The 27,316-nt window shown below is 39.2% G+C and overlaps 1 protein-coding gene and 1 long non-coding RNA gene across 3 annotated transcripts; both read right to left on the bottom strand.

Annotated features, from left to right (window-relative positions):
- Positions 1 to 848: 848 nt before the first annotated feature.
- LOC111868742 lies at positions 849 to 7,363 on the bottom strand. Its single transcript, XM_023859677.1, has 4 exons — positions 7,256 to 7,363; positions 5,518 to 5,649; positions 2,741 to 2,901; positions 849 to 1,117 (listed from the first exon to the last, which is right to left on the bottom strand). Exons 1-3 carry the CDS (start codon positions 7,301 to 7,303, stop codon positions 2,746 to 2,748), a joined length of 336 nt encoding a protein of 111 aa, XP_023715445.1. The 5' UTR covers positions 7,304 to 7,363; the 3' UTR covers positions 849 to 1,117; positions 2,741 to 2,745.
- An 11,053-nt stretch (positions 7,364 to 18,416) lies between these two features.
- LOC111868752 lies at positions 18,417 to 27,138 on the bottom strand. Of its 2 annotated transcripts, none has more exons than XR_002843554.2 (4): positions 27,090 to 27,138; positions 24,205 to 24,373; positions 19,938 to 20,142; positions 18,417 to 19,290 (listed from the first exon to the last, which is right to left on the bottom strand). It is a non-coding gene; the product is annotated as an uncharacterized LOC111868752 (long non-coding RNA). The 2 variants fall into 2 exon arrangements; XR_002843555.2 differs by lacking the exon at positions 27,090 to 27,138 and adding an exon at positions 26,801 to 27,070.
- Between the last annotated feature and the right edge of the window lie 178 nt (positions 27,139 to 27,316).

Below are 27,316 nucleotides of genomic sequence, written 5' to 3'. Positions count from 1 at the left end.
GGGTCGGGGCGCTAGTCTTGTATCGCGGGGGGGGGGGGGGTGGGGCCCTCAGAGGTAAAAAGTTTGAGAACCACTGGTTTAGAGAGATTTTGTCGCAGTGAATTATGGGTAAATAATATTGCGCATGCGCAGGACTTGTATTTCAGATTTCAGACGACAGATGTCGCTATCAATCACACAACCCCTAGTCTCGTAATTGTACTGATTATTAAGAACATACTAGCAAATTTTAGTTGAGATCTATATTAAAAATCGCGGGGTTACCGCTATTATAGAATAAGATATTTATAAGAATGTGCTACAGAAGGCCGGATTGGCATTTCCTAGGCCTGTTTTGTATTTACAATATTTTTTCTACAATAAAATATAGTCTCGTTATGTCGTTTCAACATACATAAACCGATGCTGCTCATTACTTTCATTCCAGCTCTCGTATTTAAAAATAATTGTAGCAGTCAACTGGATGTATTTAAAAATAATTGTAGCAGTCGACTGGATGTATTTAAAAATAATTGTAGCAGTCGACTGGATGTATTTAAAGATAATTTTAGTAGTATAGATGCACGTATAGAACATATAAAGAAACAAGAATGGGTATAAAATCTTGCCTTAAAACGCAGAAGCAAGGGATACCCAAGGACATCGGTACAAAGACAAAAAATTAATATCAAAACGGAGCTTAGAGAAATAGGTGTGAAAATAAGAACCGATTTGAACTTGCTAAGAACTGAATCCAATGACGGATCTGTGGTAACAGTGACCGCTGTCTAACTTCGATAGCATAAGGAAATATCTTAATAAACTACTTAAGGGCAATTCTGCAGCAGAACGTTTTTAAAGGGCTTGCACACAGCATAATTGAATTTATTATTACCTTTGTGTGAATTAACACAAAACTACAGACACAACATACACCCTTCTCACATTACAGTCCTGTGACTAAGCCAGACAGAATATGTTTGATTAATTAGCAGTTCTTCTTCTAAGATCATCTACATTTCATGATTCACATTTGCATGTTCCTTTCAATTTTGTAATGAAATGATACAACTGCTTCTATTCTACTTCTGTGACGTAAGCAGGTGTTCAGAGATGGGATTCGCTGGGTAGCCCAAGCCTGTAAAAAGGAAAACTTTGACAAGATCACATAAGCACAGACAGATGGTTCTTGGTGTTGTTAATACAGGATGACATCTGTCTTCTGTCTCGGAGTATGAAGTGCGTTGTAAATCAAGCGGGCAAGAGTTACCTTGCAGGACACCAGCAGGATTATCAGACAGCGGTCTCGGTGGCTCACATTTTATAGGCCCTATTATAATATTACTGACTTCTCTGAAGTCAGTGTGCTTTGTGTAAATGGTGTATAAGGCATACTATGCGTACATGATAAATGTCCGTAATTGTTATTAAATATACTTGTCTCTCGGGAAGGGACTTCTCAAGATACATAAAAAATACATTTACGTTCTTAAGTAACATGGGCCCTAGATGATGTAACGTGAATAAACGCTAAAACAAACAATAAGCATTAAAACCATGTGTTCAGGAAAATATTTGAATATGTAAAGGATAGATTAAGTAGGTAAATTAGGATATTAAACCTACATAAGGATTTATTTTGTGGTTTATATTATATTCTTGAGATAGTTAAATAGAGGGCGCTTAGATGAGCTGGATTTATAGACAAGTTAGTAGCGCAAGAGAATATATAGACAATGTTTTGGAAACATAGCTTTGAAAACGCCAACTTGGATGACCTAGAAAAGATTAAATGCTACATTAGATCGATTTTAAGGAGGTAGATTGTGCGGATGGAACTGACTCAGTATCCTGTATAATGGCTAAGTTTAGTCTTAATAATATTGAATTTTAGGGTTCTGCTACCAAAGTGTTAGTTTATTTATTATTAGTAGTATTATAACTAGAATTAGTTCTGCATGGGTGTGAAACTTGGTCTCTGACATTAAGGAAGGAACATAGACTGAGGGTGTTTGAGAACAGGGTGTTGAGGAGAATATTTGGACCGAAGAGAGATGAAGTGACAGGAAGTTGGAGAAACTGCATAATGAGGAGCTTCATAACTTGTACTCTTCTCCAAGTATAATTAGAATGATCGAGTCAAGGAGGATGGGGTGGGCAGGTCATGTGGCACGAATGGGGAAGACGAGACGAGGAATGCGTATAGGATATTGGTGGGAAAGCCAGAAAGAAAGAGACCACTGGGAAGACCAAGGCATAGGTGGGTGGACAATATTAGAATGGATCTTAGAGAGACAGTATGGGATGGTATGGATTGGACAGATCTGGCTCAGGATAGGGATCAGTGGAGGGCTCCTGTGAACACGGTAATGAACCTTCGGGTTCCATAAAATGCTGGGAAATTCTTGAGTAGCTGCAGAATTTGCGGTTCCTCCAGAAGGGCTCAGCTCCATGAGTAAGTAAGTAAGTAAGTAAATTACAACTAGTATTAGTACCAGGGTTAGTAGCAGTAGTAGGCGTATCATCAACACAATTATCACAGTATTGTTACCACAACCTTCGCGGTCAGTATGCCACTTCATTAATAAAATGACTATACCCTGTTTTACAGTGGAATCCAAGGGTTTGGGGAGAATGATAAATTGAATGCTTTTCGCAAAGGATAACTATGACCGTCATAAAAATAGCCCAAAATCAAATGATCGTTACATATCACTACTCTACAACGATAACCATGATCCTGTCGTGGACGGTTACTCACAGAAACTACTGGTCTGCGCCAGCTCCAGCGTTTGCGCCTGCGCCAAACGAAAAACCCATCTTCGCTTTTGCTCCTCCTCCGAATCCTTCAGCACCAGCTCCCATTTCACCCTCGGTATGACCACCGAAACCACCACCCTGTGATGCCTGCTTCCAACTGTCCTGAACAATCAATCAGCAGATATTGAGTGCCCTGTAACTACTGACACAAGAGCAACAGGAGTGAAATATTATAATCCAGTTTGGGGTGCACAGAGTTCCCATCAACTTTGCTCTAAACTTGAAGACACTATACCTCTAAGAAAATGGTCACTTCCTTCGAGGATCCCCGATCAAAACTGAGCAGGGATTTATCATTTACATGTATGTTACACGTCTAATTCATCTCATCTTCCTTGATTTTAAAAGTTCTAACAATATTAGGCGAAGAGTACAAATTTTGAGTAAGATATGAAAGTTAGTAACAATGGTATATTAACACAATTATTGACATTCTGGACATTATCAATTTTCCTGGATAGTAAAGCGCGGCCGGCCAGCAAGGCTGACAACCTTACCGCCATCTGTGAGCCGATTGTCTAGATAATATGTGACCTTCAACGTCTCACAACCCTATGGACCTTCACGGCCCGTTACAGGGATAGCTTTACTTTTACTTTACTAGACATTATCAACCCTCCCACATTTACTTAAAATAATATTTCAGAGACTGGACTCTAACTTCGCCCTGAGGTAAAAAGCCTACTCCGGCCCAATGGATGAAGCTAGTCTCTGTCCTTGTTCCCTTGTAAAGAGATATTGACTATCTCTAATAATTGAACAAAACTGAGTGAACAGTTTAACTGAGAACAGATGCAGAGTCCACTATTTAGGGTTGTGCGTTATTTATAGACGTGTTTTGGATTGGATGATACAGGCACTTATAAAGCTACCGCTATATCCCCACTTCATTATTTCACCGTTACATACGCACTAGGGTTCTCAGTCTTCACTAGTTGTATCCTGGCAACGGATTTATAACAGTATCACTCTGACTTCAGATCACACATGAAGTCTTCTTTGCAGAGCCTAATGCCATTCTTGCCTTTTCTTCTCAATTATTTGCTAGTTGCCAAAACCGGAGACTCTCAATTCTAATTCCTCTGCTACCAGGCAGGCTGGCTTCTCGAAACTCAACTAACTCAAACGTCAAAGTCAAAGTCAAAGTCACATTGCGACTGACGGTCAGGCAGTCAGTCAGTCTTGGTGTCGAGCTCCATCTGGGGCTCATGACTACATATTTATTACTATTTGACAGTTACAGTCTTGTTATCGTGGGGCGCCCTCTCTGACGAGAGGACGGGTCTGTCTTTTGTCAGAGGCATTGTCTGCAGTGTAAGCCATTTGACATAATGTAAAAGATGTTTACATTTTATATAATAAATATATTAAAAATATATATACAATATATACAGGGCTTCTGTCAGTCCAGGATCAGTACAGCAGATTTTGCCCTATTTCTAGTAGTTTCCCTTACAACGGCAGTCTAGTCACTGGAACGGTCGTATGCTTGACCACCGCCAAGTTTAGGCCTCTTATACTTTCATTCGTCTTGTACAATATTGCGAACATTTTCGTTATCGTGATTTTGTATGACTTCTGCTTGTTGCCTGCATAATTTTGTTATAGTGAAACTTGGTTTCTGACATAAACTGAGGGTGTTTGAGAACAGGGTGTTGAGGAGAATATTTGGACCGAAGAGGGATGAAGTGACAGAAGGTTGGAGAAAACTGCATAATCAGGAGCTTCATAACTTGTACTCTTCTCTAAGTATAATTAGAAGAATAAAGTCAAGGAGGATGAGGTGGGCAGGTCATGTAGCACGAATGGATGTGAGGAGGACTGCGTATAGGATATTGGTGGGAAAGGCAGAAGGAAAGAGACCACAAGGAATACCAAGGTGTAGGTGGGTGGACAATATTAGAATGGATGTTAGAGACATAGGATGGGATGGTATGGATTGGATATATCTGGCTCAGGATAGGGATCAGTGGAGGGCTCTTGTGAACACGGTGATGAATCTTCGGGTTCCATAAAATGCTGGGATGTTCTTGAGTAGCTGCAGAATTGGCGGCTCCTCCAGAAGGGCTCAGCTCCATAAGTAAGTGAGTAAGTGAGTAAGTAAGTAAGTAATGGTATACGTGCAGAATTTTGAAAGTCACGTGTAAATTGCGAACCGGTGTGAGCCTTTGATAATTGCCAATGGTGCGGAGAATCTTGTTTTGTAGGCGCTGCAATTTCATTAGACGGGTACCTGCCGCGAATTCCCAGGTGGGACTAGCTTACGTCATTACAGATCTAATGAGAGCTTTGTGGAGGGTCAGTTTAATGTTAGCGCTAACTCAAACGATCTCTTCTTCGCCCTAACCTCTCAGCACGGACCACGCAGAAAACACAGTTAGTCTACTGCTGAGAAGGCTTGTTTACAGCGCCGTTACATTGCAATGGAATTATCTGAGTGTTGCTTACGTATTTGTTGCCGCGAGAATGTGTTTACCGAACAGTTGCCTAGTAATGGACGTCTCCCCTGAGTTCACTATTCCGGCTTTCGGGCGTCATGTCGCAGTTTTAAATAAATATTAGGACAATGACCAGGAAGTCTAGAACTGTAGAAATTACATTCCTTTTTCTTTTTTTCTACGGCCTTTATTATTTCAACTTTCTTTGTTTAATCTTCCTCAATCTACGCTCCTTCCTTAGGGTTAGGACATTGTGTCGTCCTTTCTGAATGATACTTACTTGCAGGTCTCGTCTGCGCCGGGGCGCTGCTGTTGTGATAGCTTCAGACTCAGATGCGCCTTCTGCTGCCGTTGCTGCCGTGGTCGACGTGGTCGGTCCTTTTTCACAGCCGTCGGCTAGGCTCGCCAACAACTGGAAAGCACACGGCATTTGTTAGGCCTCCTAAATCCTTATTACGACATTAAGATATTAAACTTTCGTCAACCATCACAGAAGTACACATAGAAACCAGGAAGACCTTCTGTATCCAAGACATTTGCGAGGTCTGACAGCATATGTCCGATTACAGGATCGGGTTTTTAAGCACCACCAGATGCTGGTGCCCCTTACTTCTTCCAGCGGTTGGGGTTCCATTCCGCCCAAAATCTTGAAGAATTTGTTTCTTACCACCGAATCCAGAACGGATCTAGGGCCATGCATTAAAGACGGCTGGAGTGAGAAACATTTTAGTATCCTTCACTTAATTCAAGTGTGAGTTGGGCTTTAACTCCACGTCCATATACTCCCGAATGGTGCGAAATATATGCAAAGAAATTTATTTATTTATTAATCGCATTTAGTTTATGATTTGATTCTTTGAGTGCCGAATATAGACTGCCTTCTCTTAAGTCTGTGCTTCGTGTTCTGTTTTTGTTAAAGTGTGCGTCAGCGTCCATAGCTTCATGCGCTTGGATAAGTATCAAGACAAGTCATGTGTTTGTAGGATGTGAGGTTCTCAGAGCGGTAGTTATGATGAGTTTTATCTTCTGGAATATAACGTGGTGTAGTCCGTTGAACGTCAACTGACGTTTCGGAGGAATATGGCGCCTCCATTTTCAGGGTCGAAGAAAAAGCCATGGAAGAAACCAGAGTGAAAGCAGGTGGCGAATGCTGGCCTTTGCTCTGCTTATTCTTTGATCCTGAAGACGGAGAAAAGTTACTCCGAAACGTCAGTTGACTTGCAACAGACTACATGACGTTATATCCCAGATGACAGAACTATTCAGGTTAAGTTTTATTAAACTCAGTATGGAGTTAAGTAGATTTAAACTACGTTAAATAGTAAAATTGGCTAGTAACGAATAAAGCTTACGATGGAACAATATATTTTGGGTTACAAAGTCCTAATAAAACAGGTTACATATGAACCAGGGACCCGAGAACCAGCAGCTAATTCCTGGATCCTCTTTTAATACTGCGAAATCTCTAGTGGTTTAAAAAAAAATATTTGACAGGACAGTTGAAGGCATGTTTCAAGCCAACATCATTTATTTATCTGTATACAGTAATCTCTGCTACAATTATGAAATTTAGGTCAGACATACACAAAACAACAAACTTTGATGTGATGAAAGTATTATTAGTATAATAGTAGGTAAAATAGGAAAAACCAGAAACTTATCAGCATCCCTACGTACATTGATACATTTTTCAAGAGAATAAAAAATATATAAAAACCGTCAGAATTAAAACAAATAACGACAATTCTGTGTGTGTGTGTGGGGGGGGGTAAATGAACTTGGTATTAAGGTTGTGCCGATTTCTAATTTCTATTCTGGGGACGATTATCCTTAGTTCACAGCCGGAATTAATTTATTCCTCTGGACAAATACTGAGATAGCATTTCAAAATTGGTTAGACCACTTTTTTTTTCCACATCCATCCTATTTCATGATTCTAATTCACTCTTCCATTCGGCTTACAATTTCTGACGTAAGCAAAGCGTCGTTAAATAAGGAAAGAAATTTTCTGAACTTACCGCGGCCACAACCAGCACCACAATCAGCAGAGAACTCAGGAGCCTCATTATAGCTTGGACGAGTGTCACCAGAGGAATACTTCGATGCTGCCTGTCGACTCCTATTTATATTAAGCTTGTTTATTCCATACCTTATCATTACTAGAGATTTACAATATATATTCAGCAACCACACAGACACACGAATATAAAACCTTTAGAAGAAAAACGAAATAAAGTAATAAGTATCAGTACACAGATGGGTAAAAATTTAAATAAATGTGTTTTGTTTCATTCAAAATTTAAATATTCAGATATCCAATATTACAATAATACGTATTGTATTTTAAGAGAATAGTCATTATGATCTTGTATATTACTATACAAAACTATTAATAAATATTAAATAATGTAATTTAGATATTACATGGTATGTGTAAGTCCTTTCTACTCTCAGATCTAGGTAGCCATGACATCAATGCCGTCTGATATATTATATTTTTACAGGAAGTCAATAACGACATATACAACAAAAACATATTTCGTATGCCAATATGATGTTCAAAAGAGACGTGGAAGTGGTAAATGATCGTGGAACAGGAAGTATGGTTGGAAGTACGTAAGGCTTACATTCGTGCATCAGCAGAATACACAATGATAGCACTTCCGTAGCCTTTGTGGGCTTTGAGGTTCTCACAGAGGTGATTGTGAGGATTGATGTCTTCCGGAATACTATAAAGCGTAGTCTGGTAGATGCTTATAGGCTTTTCGAATGAACATCTTGCTTCCATCTTCGTGATACAAGATTGTCCTGAATATTTAGGCAGTTCGTTACTCCGCATCGTTATTAAACAGTTACCAGACTATAAGGCGTAACATTCCATAACAGAGTAATCTTAAGTTTTCCTTGATCAATAAATAGACGATAGAGATATGATGTTGTAGTTGCTTCGAGAATTCTCCAATTCAGTGACACCTTCAAATAAGATATACTGGGATAATTTTTCTATCTGAACACTTCCAATTTTAGAACAATTATAAATCGATAGCTATACAATTTACTTAAATATTCTGATGGATAATTTCCATTAATATGCTGTGGTATGTAGACCCGTTATTAGGCAACGGTCGGGAAACAAACAACTAGACAACGGCTCCTACTAGGCAAGGGTCAGTAAATAGCAACAGGGGAACGGTGTTTTCTGTGCGAGCCGTGCCGAGATGTTATAATCAGGCCAGTTAATGAGAGCTAGTTCTGTTGAGTATCTGGTTCGTGACGCGAGAAGAGAATTAGTTGGTGAGTGAGAGAGAGGACTGCTGCGGTTCAGTCCTTATAAGCTGTTGCTGTGAGAAGCTGGTATCTGAGGCACTCTGAGGAAACTCAGAGGAAGAGGAACGTCAGCTGTTGTAAGCCGCTACCGAGCAACGGCTAGTGAAGAAGTGATTGTGGACACTAGTGCGTGTGTATAATTGTGAGTTATGAAGTGTAGTGATGAGCTGTTTAAGAGCTCCATAAATCTAATTAACAATTAAAACCCTGACTATAATCACTCCATACACGTGATAATAAATTTGAAATGTCTAAAATTAGACTGTAATCATTACTTCGAGCCTGCTGCTACATTTAAAACTTAAAATATCTACGAATACGTTTATGATCAACAACCCCCATAATAATGTCGTTCTTTGATTCAGTGATTAATTATTTATCAATATCCAACAAGGAAATATAGTTTACGCCCGGACGCCATGATGTTTTTACATTGTACATAGAAATGACCTTAGATGTTATCACGCAACATTTCAATGTCCTACATTAAATGGAGTTGCTTTTCACAAGTTCGCAAAGCCAATTTGTTGCTATTATCAATAACATGGAAGTGAGATAAAAATGATCTAGTGATAAGACGCTCTCTTGATCAGTCTATTAATAATTTATTCGAGACCCCATATTACATATTTAGATGACAGGCTTACCACCGGAAGTCACTACCAACTCGTGAGACACGTAATGTATTTCGGACCATCAAGATAGTTATGTTTCCCACACAACATTACAGTATGGAGTTTACAGCGGCACGTTAAAATGTTAGTTAACATATTGAGTGAATGGGAACAAAATCAAGAAGCATAACAAATATGATATAAATCAACGTATCCAACTTTTGTCTCCACTGTGTGAAACGTTAATCTGAACACTGAGCAACTCTGTTTGCCTCCAGCATAACCTGACAGTAAAGATGAAGTTAATAAAACAGGCTGTATATCGAAAAGTGGGATATTTAGAAAACAATGAAGGTAAAGTTTTCCAAACAGGGGTATGAGGTAGAGTCAGTTAAATAAACCTGAGAATCCGTACACAGCGGAGGAATTCCAAACGTTGAGATGTTTCCGCCTTCATCGACATGGAGGCGAAAAGCTTGGTGAACTTGGTCGTAATGTGGGCATTCATGCAGAATGTACGAGGGGGTACCCAAAAGAAACCGAACTTATTTTTTTTAAACTTATTTATTCAAATTTAAGCACAAACCTTCAATCCCCTTCAAAGTACTCTCCACTTACACTAATACACTTGTCTAGTCTTTTATTCCATTTTTCAAAACATTGTCTAAATTCATCTTTTGAGATGCTTGACAGCGCCTCCGTCGTTTTTTCCTTTCATGTCTCTTTTCATTCGAGGAAACAAAAAAAGTCACATGGGGCAAGGTCGGGTGAGTATGGAGGGTGAGGAACAGGGGTCATACCATTTTTGGTCAAGAATTGTCGTACAGACAGGGCTGTGTGAGCAGGGGCATTGTCATGATGGAAAAACCAGTCACCCGACTGCCACAAATCTGGCCGCTGAGCTCCAAGTCACTCCCGACAGCTCCACAATTTCTTCAATGGTCCGTCGTCGATCTTCCTTGATGATTTCACGAATTTTTTCAACATTTTCATGTGTTCGGGCCGTGGAAGGACGACCAGAACGAGGTTTGTCATCAATTGACATTTCACCATTTTTGAAACGGGAAAACCACTCAAACACTTGAGTTTCCCCCATAGCATCGTCCTTGTACGCCGTTTTTAACATTTCAAGAGTTTCTGTTCCACTTTTACCGAGCAAAAAGCAGAATTTCACCGCCGCACGCTGTTCACGAAAATCAGCCATTGCAAAAACGACGATCACACAAAACAGTTGTCACTATAAACTCTGCCGAAACTAGTCCTTACCTTCTGAAGCAACGGTAGTCGGCTTATGGACTCAGGAATGTTAGCTCTATGCGCTCATAGCGGCAAAACGCGGTACTACAAAAGCTCTGCCCACAAAAAAATTAGTTCGGTTTCTTTGGGTACCCCATCGTATGTCGCAGTCATTATAGACAGGTACCGGGTCACCTCTTAACGGATGGCTGATTGTAAAACGAGTGTGACCAACCCGAAGTCGCGCTACCATAACATCCTCATCCCTGTTAGAGCTACGGGATGGGTGCCATGCCTACACTGTCAGTTTCAAGACTCGTATTTTGTTGCCCACTGTCTGCGTTCGTATTATCAAAATAGCGCGAACATCACTACCTAAGGCTCGGTCTGATATTTAATTTCAGAGCAAAGTGGCTCCCTTAGAGGCGGCATCGGCAACCTCATTCTCTGGCAGACGTGTGGCCACATATCCAACAGAAAACGACAGACTTCCGTTCCTCGTGTGGGTTGTACATTTGTCGCAGAATTTCCAAAATTACCGGATGGTATAGCGTGTGACTTTGTAGAGTCTGCGCAAAGGATGTAACATAGCCGGGATTGTCGCCTAATGAACAGAAGAGCTTGGTATTCAACTCGTACCAGTTGTGATGGGTGGGGATGAAAGATGGGTGATTGGGATATCTTGAGAGCTTTGTCATATAAATGCAGAGAGGATTTCTCAGTAGGGGGAGTGGAGGTTCTCCAGATGTCAAGTATGGAAGGAGCCAGTGACAAGACGAATCTCGGTGTTGTGGACAGGGTCAAGGATTCACAGTTCATGCTTCGCTGGGGACACATAAACGAAAGTGTCATAGCCCATCTGGGAGCGGATTAGGAAATGAAAAGATCGAAACAATGCAGTCTGGTCTCCGACCCAAGGCCTACCAGATACAAGTTTTAAAACATAAATGATCGTTCGCACTTAGTACCCAGCCGTCGTAGGTGCAGTTCTCATGAATTTGCTGTCAAAAAAAGCCCTAGAAATTTGATAGCTGGAGCAAATGGCAGAGCGCTGTCATTAAGGCACAGGTCTGCAGAGGGATATTAACTCCTTAATCGTGAGAAATGTACATACTCGGTCTTTGCAGTGGAGAAGGTAAATATGTCCTCACAACCTAATGCCATAAGAGATTGATGGCAACACTCCAAGACCTGTACTAAATTGCAAGGTCATCAACACGCGCAGATGTTGCAACTGAAGGACCAACAGTGCTGACAATCCCACTGATCGTGACAGCAAACAGGGCCACACTTAAGACCGATCCTTCTGGCACTCCATTTTCTTGTCAATAGACAGCAGAAAAGACACTGCTGAGATGAAACTCAGAGGTGATGATCTTGGAGGAAGCTCTAGAAGAAAAATGGCAGCCAAGCTCTAAGATTTCAACCCTTAAGCCTTCTTTCAGATACTGTATCGCCAAGTTGTATTTTATGCTCCTCCAATTCAAACAATACTGGCATGAGCTGTTAGCGAATGGCAACAAAATCTTGATACTGTCCTCCAAGTACACAAGGTGGTCGAGGTAGGATCTGTGGCATTGGAATCCATAAAGGGTGTTTGAAATGAGATTTCTGCTTTCAAGGATCGTGAAGAGCTGATGGTTTGCCATGCACTGCATGGTCTTGCAGACACAGATTAACAGGCCTGTAACTAGCTGTGAGGAAGTGATCAAGATTGGGTTTCAGGATGGAGATAAATTTAGCTTCTCTACAGGCAGATAGGAAGGGCTTCTCTAGCTATGTATGATGGCAAACTGACAGTATAAATTTCATACATGTGGGTGGAAGAGGAGAGACAATCATGTTTTGGACTGTGTCAGGAACTGGGGATGTGTTGTGTGGCATTTCAGTGGAATTACATTCTCAAGTGTTGAGTGGGAATCTAAGCATCTGAGAGCTTGCTTCCAAACATGACTGTCATCGTAGCATTCATCTGTCCCTCATAGGACAGGAATAAGACAAAGTTCTCAAAAGTTGCAGGCTGAGAGAAAGCTTCCCAGCCAACATGCCCAATTATCCAGTTTGTAAATGCCTGAAATCTGTGTGCTTGCCGGACAGCACTGGTACTGTAGCTGTTTCCAGGGTTCTTATGGAGTGACTCTGCTCATATCAGGATCTACTTGAAGTGTTCAGCCATAAGCAGACTGTGACCAGTCAGCTGTAAAGAAGTGACTGAAGCATGTAAATATGTATATAGGAAGACTCACTGTATAAGTAGCAAGTACTTTCAGAATATTAAATGGGAAGAGTTGTTGATGGTGCTAAGGGACATTTTGCTTCATGCCATTAACAGTTTATCGTAACATGTTTTTAAGACACACAACATGATTTGCACAATTTTTTCATGCAGATAAAGTAGTATAAAGCAGAATGCTGCTATCCTACATCACACAGTGCATGCCACTTACTAAACAACAATAAAAAAGACTGATATGTTTGGATTTGTTGCCATACTTTATGATGTTTCTACTACAGACTTTAAATGGCATTCAATGAGAAGTAACAGTGGCCATGAATGGGAGTACATATCTGAAAGGAACTGCTCATGGCCTGTTTGAGTGTATTGTCACATCCTTTGCCTGGCGAGGCTGAAGAAAATATAGAAAATGGCAGTCAAGACAGTTGGAAGTCTCGTTGAGATTACAACTGGTTTGTCCCAACTACAGGACTGACACATCATTGCTATACCAACTTATTTGGTGTTGATGTTGACTATACTATCCTGAACTATGTTAACTATCTAACTCACCCATGTCATATAGCAATATTTAGAAGGGTTTGTCCAGTGATGAAGCAGGACGTGAGGACACTCTTCTATACTTCAAATGTCATCTCTTAAATCCCATGAGTCTGTTGACATATAAAGCACGTTATGTAGGAACATTCTTGTTATAATGGTTCCCATATTTCAGTATTTCGAACTGGGATAGTACAGTTGTAATATCAGTTGACTATGGGCTGGATGGCTGATGGGTCATAGTTCAAGTCTGGGTAGGGGAAAGACTTTTATCCTCTCCACATCCTCGAGACTAGTTTTGAGGCCCATCCAGTCTCCTATCCAATGGGTACCAGGAGCTCTTTCTCCACAGGTAAAGCAGCCAGGGAGCAAAGCTGACCACTCATCTAAAACTGGAGCCAAGACCAAGAATATGTGGATCTATACATCCACTCCCCCCACACATATTCATGGTGTAATGCATAATTAGTTAAGCACAAGGACAACTAGTTGTTACTTTTGTTACAAAAAATATGAAACATACTAAACTGTAAAAAAAACACAACCTTCTTAAAGTGTATAAATTTCCAGGTTAACCAAATACAACTTATCTCTTAATTCAACATCATCATCCAAGCTTACATCTCACTAGAACATAAAGGTCCTTACTGATCAATCCGCAAAGGAAAGATTATTCAGAGCATTCTCTTCGGAGATGTACTCGTAATGCCATGAGTTCTGGTAGAAGTTCACCATCATTTTGGAGGAACATATTGGCTCCCTCTTCAGTGTCAAAGAGTAAATGAAGCAAGAAAACAGCAAACACAAGGCCACAAGTATGCACACCAGACATTTTTTCCACCCTTAAATTCTGGAAACAAACAAAACTGAATAAATAAATGAATAATAAAAGGAAGAATTATATCAAATATAAATGCTAAAATGAAATGGATTTTGAAATACTTCCCTTACATTCAGGAGCTGGGATAGCTCAGTCAGTATAGTGAGGGTTGGATGGCCTGTGTTCCATTCCCAGCACACTTCTCCACAGCGTCTAGACCAAATCTAAGGCTCACCCACACTCCTATCAAATGGGTACTGGGTGCTTTTTCACCTGGAGTAAAGTGGCAAGAGTGTGAAGCTGACCACTCACCTCATCTAGTGCCAAGGTCAGGAATGGTGGAGCCATTCCTCCACTCCCCCATTGTCTTCATGACACAGTGCTTAACTAATTAAGCACAGGGCCATCTTTACATTTGCCCTTCTATTCAGAGTACTTCAGGGTGATCTGTGAAAATTGCAGTCTCAGGTCAATTTTGTGGTTACCCCCACCCCCAAGAAAACTGGTAGTTGCCTTTTGGAGTAAGTTTTGGCAATGCCCATGATGAAGATTACTACATATTGCCACATGATGCCGTTTATTCTTGTACAAATTCATTGAAGTTCTGCTGGCTGTTTCCTGCTTGTCTCTTGCTGGTTGCTTTATTTACTGTTTTACTGTGAAGATGGAGCAGTATGTCCCCGTAACGTTGGTGGACTTCCACTGGACAGCACACAATCACATCCCAGAACATAGCACTCTTCTCTGTAGTGTAATTTCCACTCTGTCATATGAAGGTTTTGTTAATTTTAAATTATTTTGCTGTCGGTTTTATTTCTGGATGTCAATAATCACAAAAATAACAAGAAATTTTTGGAATAACTAATCACCTACTTTTCTTTCACTACAGCGTCAGTATTTTGCATGACAAGTAGAAAAAACATATGCAATGAAGTCAGTAAAACAAATATTTGATAGGCTTCAGTGTTGGATTTATGAAGTATGCCTGGCCTCAGGTGTTATGATATACATATGAAGTTTCATAGAGATCATTTCAGACATTCAAAATTTGCTGTGGAACACATGCACCCACATACCCACTTGTATGCACACATGCACACAAGTGATCAGCTTGGTGTCTCAGAAGCCTAGCTTTATTTTTCCTAACTAATGAAAGTAAGCTAAAAACAGTTGACATTTAATGTAATTACATCCTATTAGTTATTGTTATATGTACTTTGGTCAATGTTAGGCCATTGGTTTGTTGTTTTGTAGTGCTACACTTTTGGCAATTAAGTTACTTGTGTTCTTTTTTAACTTTAACCAGGTGGTGTATTTTGTAACTTATTTTCTATTCAGGTCTGTCATCTGGTTATCCAGGGTATTTCAGTTGGACTGAGTGACTTCAAGTTTTTCCCACTCTTGCCTTGCTAGAGGTCTCCACAGTCATGCAACTAATGTGGCATCTAGGAGCATGGTAGGGAGCTATGTGGGTGACCAAATTATGCCTTCATTCATCACTTATCCCAAATGAATTGAATTGAATTTATTTACATTCTATAAATCCTAAGCAGGTTAGTACCTTTGGATACAGAACAAGTCAAAAGGTTACATACATAAGTACAGGCAATTTTAGCTTAAAAATTAATATAACTTAATTTTACATCATTCTCTATTTACATTGAAGTATTCATCTAAAGAGTGGAAGGAATTAGCATGTAGATAATTCTTTAACTCTGATTTAAACTTTTTAGTTTAAAGCTTCCTTTACATTTTGTAAATGGATGACATGGACCCCCCAGCTTTACTTCCTTTCCAAAGTTTTTATCACCCTTAATGATCCACCAACCTTGTGTCCACAGGCAAGAAATTTACCACTACAACACCAAGCCAGACACCTTGAATAATGTTATGAGATATAATGTATAATGTCAAGCAATATTCAAACTGTCTTTTAATGTACAAAAGGAATAAATACAATGGGAAGCTGGTGCATCATTAGAAGATATATTGGCATCTATAATGAAGCAAGCCATCCCTCACCATCACAGGGGTTATGTTTTCCCAAATACCATCACAGTCTTCAAAATCACAATTGACAGCAAGGCTTGTGATAAACTGAGGATTAGAGGAACTATGGACTCTCTTAATATTGATCAAAGGTCAAATGGTCTGTTCCTCCACTGGATACACACATCACATTAAAACTAACAGGCTGTGGGATTGTCAAGGTTCCAATAGACAACCACTTTGGAAAGTTTGCAGGCCCTGAAAAAGGCCGTTTGTTCCACCATGGTAGATAGTTTTACGGCTGTTCGGGTGGTCTGTCTGGCCGGGGATGTAGGGCCGCATGCACCGGTAGAAATAGATGTTGGCTACGGTGTGTTGGCTAATGTTGCGGCAGCTGAGTCAGTTGTCTGGTCACAGTGTGGCAGTTGCCGGAAGTTGACTGGTTGCAGAGTGTGGTTGCTGGAAGACATCTGGTCGCGGAGTGCAGTCACTGGAGTGGCGGCAGCTACGCCAGTTGCCTGGTGTGTTGGGCATGACCGCCGGAGAGCTGAGACAGCCGTCCCTGACACAGTGAAGAGCCGATGACTTCGAAGACCGATCGCTCTGGACTAAGAGAAATGGCTGACTGGCTGATGTGGTCACTGATTATTGCTGTCAAAGTCAAAGTCAAAGTCATGTTGAAACTGATGGTCAGTCAGTCTGTCTGTCTTGGTGTCGAGCCCTTGCGGGGGCTCACGACCAGATATTTCTTTTGAATGAAAATTACTGTCTTGTCTATGTGGGACGCCCTCTCTGATGAGAGGTCGGGCACAACTCATGTCGTATAACTCCAGCAATATAATACCAGAGACCAGGCTATGCTGAAGGGAGGTAACAGGAAAATATGCAATAAAAATTGTGATAAAGTGTGCACAGACCTGAAACTAAGAGAGAAAGAAAGGCAAATTCTTTTTGCAACAAACCTAGTCCATGGAAACCCATACACACGATTAAATGCAGAATTTGTGAAACTTTTTTTTTATTTTGAAAAAAAATGCATGTATATACAAAAATGGCCTAGGCGATGACCATTCAACAATTTCTTAAACCATTTTGTGTCTACTGCCAGTGCCATCTGTGGAGTAAGAAACTATACACTCAAGACTAAAACCTTAAAGAACCCATTAAAATCTGTCATACTGTACTGATCATCTCTGTGAGTTAGCAACCTCATTGCTGACAAGGGGGATCCAGATGGCAGAAACTGACTGGATTAGTTAAGCATGCCATATGGGCTGATTCTTTTATTTCCCATATCTGCTGTTATTCTCAGTTTCCAAAATCCCCTGTCCTGCAGTTAAAGGGACGAATGGTTCCTACTGCTCTGAAAAAAATATAGTAGAACAGCAGTGTCCAAGACAATATTAATGCTTACCATAATCTACTTTAGCTTTGCTGAACTGACATCCCTGCCTGAATCATATTGCAAAGGAATAACACCCAGTACCTCTGGCCCTTCTGCCTATGAGCCCCTACCCTTGCCCAAGGTATCAGTCTAGGAAGTCAATCTACTCCTTTTGACCTATTCGAACCTCTATCTGAAACCTCTGTCTACAAGCACCACCCAGCACAGATAACTTCTCTGACTGCAATGGAATGGGAGAATGGTGATGACCTGACATGACCTGGTAACCTGTACATCTTGCCTGTCCTCCGGGCAAAAGTCATGGTTAGTTCTAGCGATGTTTTTGTGTTTCCTTCCTTAGCTATCTCCTTATGGATTCCAAAATGCTTAATTTGTATGAATTATATCTTTGTTTCTCATCTATGTCATTCAATTATGTTAATCTTCTTACCATTTGCTAAAATAGTAACCAACCTCCTCAGCAAGTGATCACATAAAGTCTGTGGCTCAACTGTCTTATATCAAGAAGTTTTATTTCTTGTAAATGGGCCAACTAGACCCACTGAGAAGTCCACCGCTAGCATTTACTGCCCTATGGCCAGCTCACAGTCACCCAGCTGCCAATACAAGGAAGACCAGCCAGCTTGCACTCTCCCAGCTGCAGATGAGCCAGCCTGCTGCAGCCAGAGTTTGACCAGCATTCATTGGGTGCCCTGTCTTAGAGTCACAGCCCTTTTCAGGTTACAATTCCTCACTGGTTATGGCACACTCTGCTTGCCTGCTTGTCTGTTTACTCTCCTTCTTTTTCTTTCCTTGGCACTACAGCCCCAGTGGGCCTAGGCCTACTTCCATGAATTTCTCCGTTCACTTCGGTTTTTCTAGATCTTACACATGCAGTAGGACTCCTTGGGCAGGTGATCAGCTTGTCGCAAGGCCTCTACCTGTACACAAACACAGAAAAACGCACACACACAAACTAAACATTCATGCCCTGAGTGGGATTCGAACCCACGATCCCGGTTTCCAAGCGAGCTAAGACAGTATATCCTTAGATCGCTCGGCTACCGTGACCAGCTCACTCTCCTTCTACCAACATTAAATACCTGTTACAGAAATTTACATGGTCGTCTCTCCATTCTACCGGACCCGACATCCCAGAAGTCAAATGAAAAGCTATGACACTCCATCCATAATGACGACAAATATCCTATGTGATACTTCCCTTCAAAAAAGATATACTCATAGATTGTGCCATCATTTATTTATTTGTAGTTTATTCAACAACACTCTCAGTAACTCAGATAACACAGCACTGACTGCCTAAATAATGGTGAATAATGAACTGGAGAGGCCATAAAAAGAGGTAGTCAAGGTCTAGTTTGTGGTATTATCCTGGCATATGCAGTGAGGGACTGAGAATAAACATAAACAACCTCAATCGGGATAGCTGATGTCCCAGTCAACAGCTGAATCAGGCACCTCCTTAATACAAATCAGAAGAGTTATCACTTGAATGAATTTGCTAGGTATGGGATGCCTCTGTACATGCTACTCACTTAGGTCAAATTTAATTATGTCCACTGCTTTTAACAACAATATCTTTAACAGAGCCAGTCCATCAAAATCAACAAAGAGTAACAAAGCCTTAGAAAACCAACATTTAGAAACTATTACTGAAACTTATACTGATTTGTGCTATGGAAGAGTATGCAAATTAATCACATTTATCTGATTTTGAATTCTCAAATAACATATCCCGTAATAAACTTGTGACATGAGACACATCTTCACCTCAGGGACTCCATTCAGCAAGCAGGCAGTGGGCTGAAGTATTCCTTACTGTCTGCAGATAGCAAAGTTGCTGCATCACTGGGTGTAGCAACATCTTCACTTGTGTCACTCTACTCCTAGCAATGAAGAGTAATGTCCATAAGAACGTTTTTAATTCAGTTATTTGACATTTAGAATTCACATTTAAGCTTTTAAGGCATCGTATGTGCTTCCCATACTTATTAGTGTTGTGAAAATCAGCCACCAATATATATGGATAATGATGATGACTACTTAAAAGGCAAAATGTTTGCCAACCAACAAAACTTAGTGATTAAGAAACATGGAAAGTTGTTAAATTAAAATTTACCGTTATTTATTTTGTTGGCCATTGACTATAGAATTGTAGATAGATGCTTGTGTTATTGAGTATTATAGAGAAATTGAATACTTAGACTAAAGAGAGATGGACATTGCCAGCAATAACAAAAATTCATGAATGTTGTTAATTTTTAAAACCATATACAGTATTTAGATTAAAAACAGCAATAGTGTTAAACATAACAGAGCATGTATAGTAAAAGTGTGAGAATGAATGTGTAGTGATCTGAAGAAAAGGTGAATTAGAATGGTTTAAAATAACACCGATTTGTATCATTTATATATAAAAGTGTGAAATGAGTACTGATATATTTTTGCTCCAGATGTTATACTGAACCATTAGTTATTTTTCTGAACACTGAAGCAACAGCTGAAAAAAATCTTTATCAAAACTTCATCTTACTCATGCTGGTGGCATTTCACTGTTGTCCTGGGTTCTGGTTATCAGACATGAACGTACTAATTCTTCCTGGGTCTTTTTTTCTTTCTTTTTTCCCCCATTGTTCACTAGCCATTCTTCTTGGCATTTATTTTCACCAACTGACAGCATCCTGTGTAAGTACATGATGTGATACCTTTGCTCTTTAGGGTTTCCTACTGACATGTTCCTGAGAAAATAATTAAAAGAACAGGTTTAAAAAACTTCTTGTTTTTGACTACCCAAGTTTAAAATGCAGCAGATAAATGTTTACCTGTGTAAACACTTTTCAATTAAGCAGACATGCAAAAAAACATTTTACATAAAGGTAAAAAAAGCTGAAACTATTTTACATGGACATGATAATTAATTAATTTTATTTATTTATTCATGGTTTATTTAATAATTTTTAAAATTATATTATGTTTCATAGGTATGTCATTTAATGATGATATCAGAGAATACCTACCCCTAGTGTCACTTAGCCCACCATAAATCCCACATGACCTGAACTGGGATGGAAACGAGGCCAATAAATGGCAAGCCGGTGACCAAAAGCCTAAGCTATGGCAGAGCCATTATTAATGTTGTCAGTAGCTCATATTATACATACAGTACCAGATGATGTCAGCAATGAATTGGCAATGACATGAAAGGAAGTTATTGTAGCCTAATTTGGGGCATTAGCCTGGAACTTCCCAGGAAGGACTTAGAAACTGAATGAAAAGCTAAGGATAGCCAGTCTCTCTGTTGAGATTTGAATCCCTGACCTCCTAAATATGAAGGAAGGGTGCTACCCACTTAACCATGATGTTCAATGATACTTATTTCATGATTCTGGTGACATATTCACAAATTTTATGTACAGAAAAGTCATATCTGATTATAGATATTAATAATACCTAATGATACATGTAAGCTGGTTGATGTGGTAATACTCATAACTTATAATCAGGAGGTACTTGATCTAAATCTTGGCCCAGACACCTGACAGAAATCTTTTATGGTTTCTCCTAGTCCCTTAAGCAAATCCCTGGATGGTACCTAAAATTAGGACATGCCTGGTTCTTCACACATCCTTCACAATTCATTATTCATTAATCACCCCACTATTTGATGCTATATAGTCTGAGAAACTGACAGCATCATAGTGAATTCCTGTTCATTCTATATCATTCATGTCAACAAAGTTACTGAAATAAACTGCAAACAAAAATTAATTGTAGAGAAACAAGTGTCTGGCTTGGTTGTAACAATACCTTGTACCTATAAATGTTAATGAAAATTTCTCAGGATATTTTAAATCAGCTTGAAAATACTCTTAGGATGCACTGATGAGGCCTATTTTCAAGATCTAAAAGGCTATGACAATGGTATATTGGCACAATTACTGACTTTCTGGACATTATCCATCACCTGTTTTTCTTTTTTTGTTTGTAAAAACAATGTTTCAGAGACTGCACTTTGTCTCTGTCGGTAGACAAAAACTAGTCCACAGATAGGGACTACATGTACTGAGTGGGGTTTTTACTTGAGGACAGAGATAGAGTCCAGTCTCTGAAACATTGTTCTTAAATAAAGAAACAGGACAATGGATTATGTTCAAAAATTAAATAACTGTAAGGCTCTTTTCTTGAAAAGATAATTTCTAAGAGGGAACTCAAACTTGAAGGTGAGTATATGTTAAGAATATGCAAAGAACAATATAGAAGTTTCTACCACTAAAAGAAATTTTCAACTTCCTTTTGTCAGCAACTATGACTTCAAAAATGGGTTCGTCAAACATTATACTACAAGTACTGTATCTCATTTACAGTGATAGGATGTTGGAGAAAACTGCATAATGAGGAGCTTCATAACTTGTACTCTTCTCCAAGTATAATTAGAATGATCAAGTCAAGGAGGATGAGGTGGGCAGGTCATGTAGCACGAATGGGGGAGACGAGGAATGTGTATAGGATATTGGTGGGAAAGCCAGAAGGAGAGAGATCACAGGGAAGACCAAGGCATAGGTGGGTGGACAATAGTAGAATGGATCTTAGTGAGATAGGATGAGATGGTATGGATTGGATAGATATGGCTCAGGATAGGGACCAGTGGAGGGCTCTTGTGAACACGGTAATGAACCTTCGGGTTCCATAAAATGCTGGGAAATTCTTGAGTAGCTGCAGAATTGGCGGCTCCTCCAGAAGGGTTCAGCTCCATGAGCAAGTAAGTAAGTAATCTCATTTACAGCAGACAGCCATTTTAATTATAATATATAACTGTGCATCATCTTATGATCCATATGCTTCTGTTACTTCTGGCTACAAGTTTGCAACAGCTTACATTTGGCTAAGCACTGACCATTCATTCCTACATAAGAACAGCATGACAAACTGAGCACTGCCAGTTAAGGCAAGGTCTACTCCAAAGACACACAACATGCAACCTGACAAGACATAACTGACAACTGTGTATTTTAAATTCAGAGTTTAAACTGAAGTGATACAACAGAAAGTATAACACACAGACCAGTTATATGTAACTACTTAAGTTGCATGTTGTGCTGTATAAGGTGCATCTTTGGTGTACACTTTGCTTAAACATCAGTCAAATGATTCATACATATGTATATGCATAGGCTTTCGGTTTTATTTTTGCCTCATAACGAATGGTGCTTCAATGTCAAACAGAGTGTTATGTCTGATTATCAATATGAGTGGATTTGGTTCAATACACTATTAAATCAAATGTGAATTTGTCATAAATATTCTGGGATTACAATTCCAAGCATAACAGGCATGAATAAAACTCATTACTGAAAATAACTTCAATGAATAACGGTCTAATCTAGAATATTCATCATGGCAGTCACTGAGAGGTCTTGCACAATGGCAGCAAAAGTAAAAATATTGCTTAATATTTGACCATTCATTAAATAAAGGAAAACAACTCATAACGAATTCTTCATGTCAACCTCACTGTATCTGAATTACATGAATAATTTACATTGTGTTCTGGGTTATGACCCAGCAATATTTTGAAGGCATCTGCTATCTCCAGCTTCAAATAAACGTGAACAGTGAGGCAGCATGTTTCTATGAAATATTGGCAACCATCTACAGAACTACACGATGTCACAACATGGAAGAATACAATCTAAATTTTTACCACTGCAAAAACCTCACATCTTTGTGTGCATGTAGGAGACAGTTTTTAGTACCTTTACAATTCAGGTCGGTTGCTTTCAGTACTCTTACAGAGTGATTCTTGACTCACATCAGGATTAACTGGTAGTGTTCAGCCATAGTCACGCTATAACTAGCCAGCAGCAAGGAAGTGACTGAAGTATGTAAATACGCTGAAAACCCACTGTAGAATGTAGCAAGTCTTACAATCCTTTCTGAATATTAAAAGAAAAAACTGAAAAACTGTTGATGGAAGTGAGGGCCAAACTGCTTCAAACCAATAACAGTTTATTCTAACACATTTTTAAATCATACAACATGCATTGTACAAGTCCTTCTTGCAGTTGAAGTGGTATAAAGTTGAGTGTTGCTATACTACATCATACAGGGTATGCCATTTGCTAAACAAACAAACGAAAAAACTGATGTGTTTGGCATTCTTGCCATATTTCATGATGTTTCAACTGCAGAGATTATATGACATTTAATGAGATGGAACAACAGCTGCAAATGAGTATATGGTTTCTGCAAGGACATGAACATGGCCTATCTGAGGGTACTACCCCATCCTTTGTCTGGAGAGGCTGAAGAAAATAAAGAAAACTGGAGTTAGGACAGCAAGAAATCTGGCTGAGATTCCAACTGGTTTCTCCCGACTATGAGAGTAAGTAATCATTGCTATATTGACTTATTTGGTGACTATATTGGATATATTACTCTAAACTATGATAACTACCTAACTTACCCATGTCAAATAATAATAATAATAATAATAATTAATGGGGCTCATCATGTGATGAAGTAGTGAATGTGAACACTGTTTAATACATTAAATGTCACGCCTTATGTGTCTGTTGGCACAAGAAACACTTTATATCTACTTCTATGAGCATGTCTGTATAATGGTTCATATATTTTGGTATTTCAAGCACGACTATGTCTTGTTTTTGGCACAAAAAAAATGAAGTACATTAAACAGTACACAATAAACTGTCTTCTTAAAGTGTGCACATGTTACAGATCATTACAGGTTAACCAATCGCAACTTCTCTCTTTAATCTGCCATGGCAAAGTTTACATACCACTTGACCATGGAGACTCTACATGGTGCCGTGTAGTTTTGTAGAAGTTCACCGAAATATTGGAGGAATATATTGGCTCCATCTTCAGAGTTTCCACAGTAAGTCAAGCAAGACCCCAGCAAGAAGCAGGCCACAAATGATTACGCCAGGTATTTCCGCCCTCCATTTTCTTTTGGAGAAAGAATAAAAAAGAAGGAAATGTACCAAATGTGGATACCAAAAATTAAAAGCATTTTGAATATGGCTCTTCAGATTTGAATGCTTTGCACAGACTGGGGCAAATTATCTGGTGTATGCAGGCATATCTTTTGTAATATCTAGAATATCAATACAGGACTTACAGGATCCGTAGATGTGTAAGTTTTCCTTGCTGCATCTGTGCTTCTTATGGAAGTGACTATGAAGAGTGTGATTTTTTTGGGTTGTAATATAGTGCAGTTTGAAGACAGCCTCACACTTTGATGGAGCATGTTGTCTTCATCACCAGTGTCAAAGAGTAAGCAAAACAAAAAGCCAGCAGATGCTGGCGGCAAGTTGAATGGGTCCTTATGACAGAGGCAATATGTTTATCTGAAACACTGGGCCCTCTCTGAGCTACACAGCATTACAACCCAGAAGACTATATTCTTCAACTTTCTACTTGTTCACAGGACATGCAGGAAGGTAAAAAATCCATTTTCAATCTATTCTCCAAAAATGTAATAATCCTTACATTAGTGGAAAATACTGTACATGTTCCTTTTGTGCTGTATCAAGAATGCCAATTGCTCACTGAAACAAAACTGATGAAACCTGTGTTACACTTGAACACTGAAATCATTCAGATGCCTTAAACACGATTGCAGGTTTCAAAAACATCAGCACGAACTGCCACAGAACTCCTGAAATTCAAATCATGTAAAGAAACAGTAGTCAGATGGCACATAACACATAAGCTCACTTCTTGATACTCACCCTCCTTTTCACACATTTCCCATTACTATACAAGCCTCATGAGAAGTGACAGACATGTTGCTGGACCTGCTCATTATGTTTAAGATTTCCCTCATCAACTGCATCATGACCTCAAGAGACAGAGATCACTGGGCTTTAAGTCTTGGCTACAGGGAGGGGTGTTTTAAGCACTTCCCAGCCAATTTCACTAATAATGTTAATTTTTATAGGAGACAGGTCTAAACACAACACATACTGGAATCAGTGATGGCAATATGTCATGAAACTTCCCAGAAATGTGCAAACTGTAGAAACACCCTTGCTGGTGACTAGGGTGTACTTTTTAATCACTGCAGTCATCAAAGAATGTAAAGGCTGGAAACTACCCCAGCAGCGAAAAAGTTCATGGAACAACTCTATTTTGATGTGCATCTGCCTACTGCATTTTAATCTTAAGTAAACAGATACAAATCTCAGATATATGTAACAATTAATATGATAGGAATTTTGTCATTTAATTCCATGCTTATCAGTACAACAGAATGCAGTCCTAAAATTTATTTTATGCCACTTGTTCAGTATCTGCAGTGATCTGCTACTAGTTGGATGACTGGCAAATTGGTGTTCAATTCCTGGTGGGGGTAGATATTTTTCTCTACGCCTTGTTCAGACTAGCTCTGGGGCCCACTCAGCCTCCTATCCAATAGATACCAGGGCATGAAGCTGACCACTCACTAAATTTAGTGCAGGGGCTAAGGATGTATGGAGCTGCACATATATTTTATTGAGACTAATCTAAAATAAACTTCAATATGAAATATGCTTAGTGAAATAAATTACTAGATACTTGAAAATATATTAACAAATGTGGCAGTCAAAGATTAATATCCTCCGTGATGTGATGACATGTGGACTTGTTGATGTCGCAGCATCATATCCTGTAAGATAGTAATCTTTATGGTCATTACCACAAGAATCTCAGATCTCTAATAAGGCAATTCATGATTGGAAATGTTATTACAAGGCCCCTCTGCGAATATAAAGAAAACAAGAGAAGCACATATTTCATTTATACATTATCTTTGTTAGGAGCAGGATGCATATTTAGCAGGGTTTCCATTACCATAGCTTACCATTTCCCAGAGTGGGAGCTGTGCGCCCAAGGGGCAACAGAAAATGCTAACAGTCTAATTATCATATGAAAGGAGTCCATTAAAGACCATAGTAAATTACAGACACAATAAAATTACTTCATAATACAATTAAGGGCTATTAATAACTACATTCCTAAACTGCTACATAACATTTTTAGTAATTTTCTGAATGTTGGTTGGATCTTAAACAATTTAATTTACATTAAGGGAGCTCATACAGAAAGAGTTTTATAATCCACTGCTCCTACCTTACTTATTAGCTTACCTCCCTATGTTAAGGGGGGGGGGGTAATAGACTTTTGAAATCACCATCTGTCTATGCATGTTCCCATTTTAAGTATTCAGTCAATCAACTGATGATTTACCAAAGCTAGGTATGTGAAATTTTGTACCAGGGTAGTTCATAAACATAGTCACACATTATATATTAAATATTGTTTATAAGTCAATACTCATGTACATGGTGACAGTGTGAAAAATTGAGGTTATATCTGATAAATTTTACTCACATTGACAGAATTTGTACAAGTTCTTTCAAAACAGATGACGATGGTAGTTGTGATGGTAGTGATGATGCTAATTGTAATAACCTATAACATTGTTACAACTGCAAACAATAAAAATTTGACTTCAACGGAATGTGACCTTAAACCATCTGCACAAGTCCAGCATACCAGTCCATAACCTAAATGGAATGTCAGTGCTGGATTATAAATTTTATATTATCTAAGCATAACATTAAAAATACAAGATTTGGAGGAACAGAAGTTGGTGCAGTATAAAAGTAGACTTTCTTACTTCTGCTGGACCTCCTTGTTTTTCACATGCTGTGCTGTCATCAACAGGGAAACGGAAATGACCTTGTTTGGCTCATACCGATACTACTTCAATTACCAGATTTCTAACCTCAACCATGCCTTCTCACTGTTCACTTTAGTGTTGTGCATAGAAATTGACCTAAGGCAACCCAAATAAAATGTTCACTATTTCAAATATTCCAATGTACTGTTCTCACCTTATATCAC

This window comes from Cryptotermes secundus, unplaced genomic scaffold (genome assembly GCF_002891405.2).
Source record: "Cryptotermes secundus unplaced genomic scaffold, Csec_1.0 scaffold13, whole genome shotgun sequence".
Lineage (NCBI taxonomy): Eukaryota > Metazoa > Arthropoda > Insecta > Blattodea > Kalotermitidae > Cryptotermes > Cryptotermes secundus.
This window is presented reverse-complemented; position numbering and strand designations above follow the sequence as displayed.

Bases quoted from the DNA above. Each gene is read 5' to 3' on its own strand.
- LOC111868742 (XM_023859677.1), bottom strand. From the start codon at position 7,303: ATGAGGCTCCTGAGTTCTCTGCTGATTGTGGTGCTGGTTGTGGCCGCG. The intron at 5,650-7,255 runs GTAAGTTCAGAA...TGTGCTTTCCAG, and splicing joins TGGTGCTGGTTGTGGCCGCG to TTGTTGGCGAGCCTAGCCGA. The intron at 2,902-5,517 runs GTAAGTATCATT...TTGATTGTTCAG, and splicing joins GGCGCAGACGAGACCTGCAA to GACAGTTGGAAGCAGGCATC.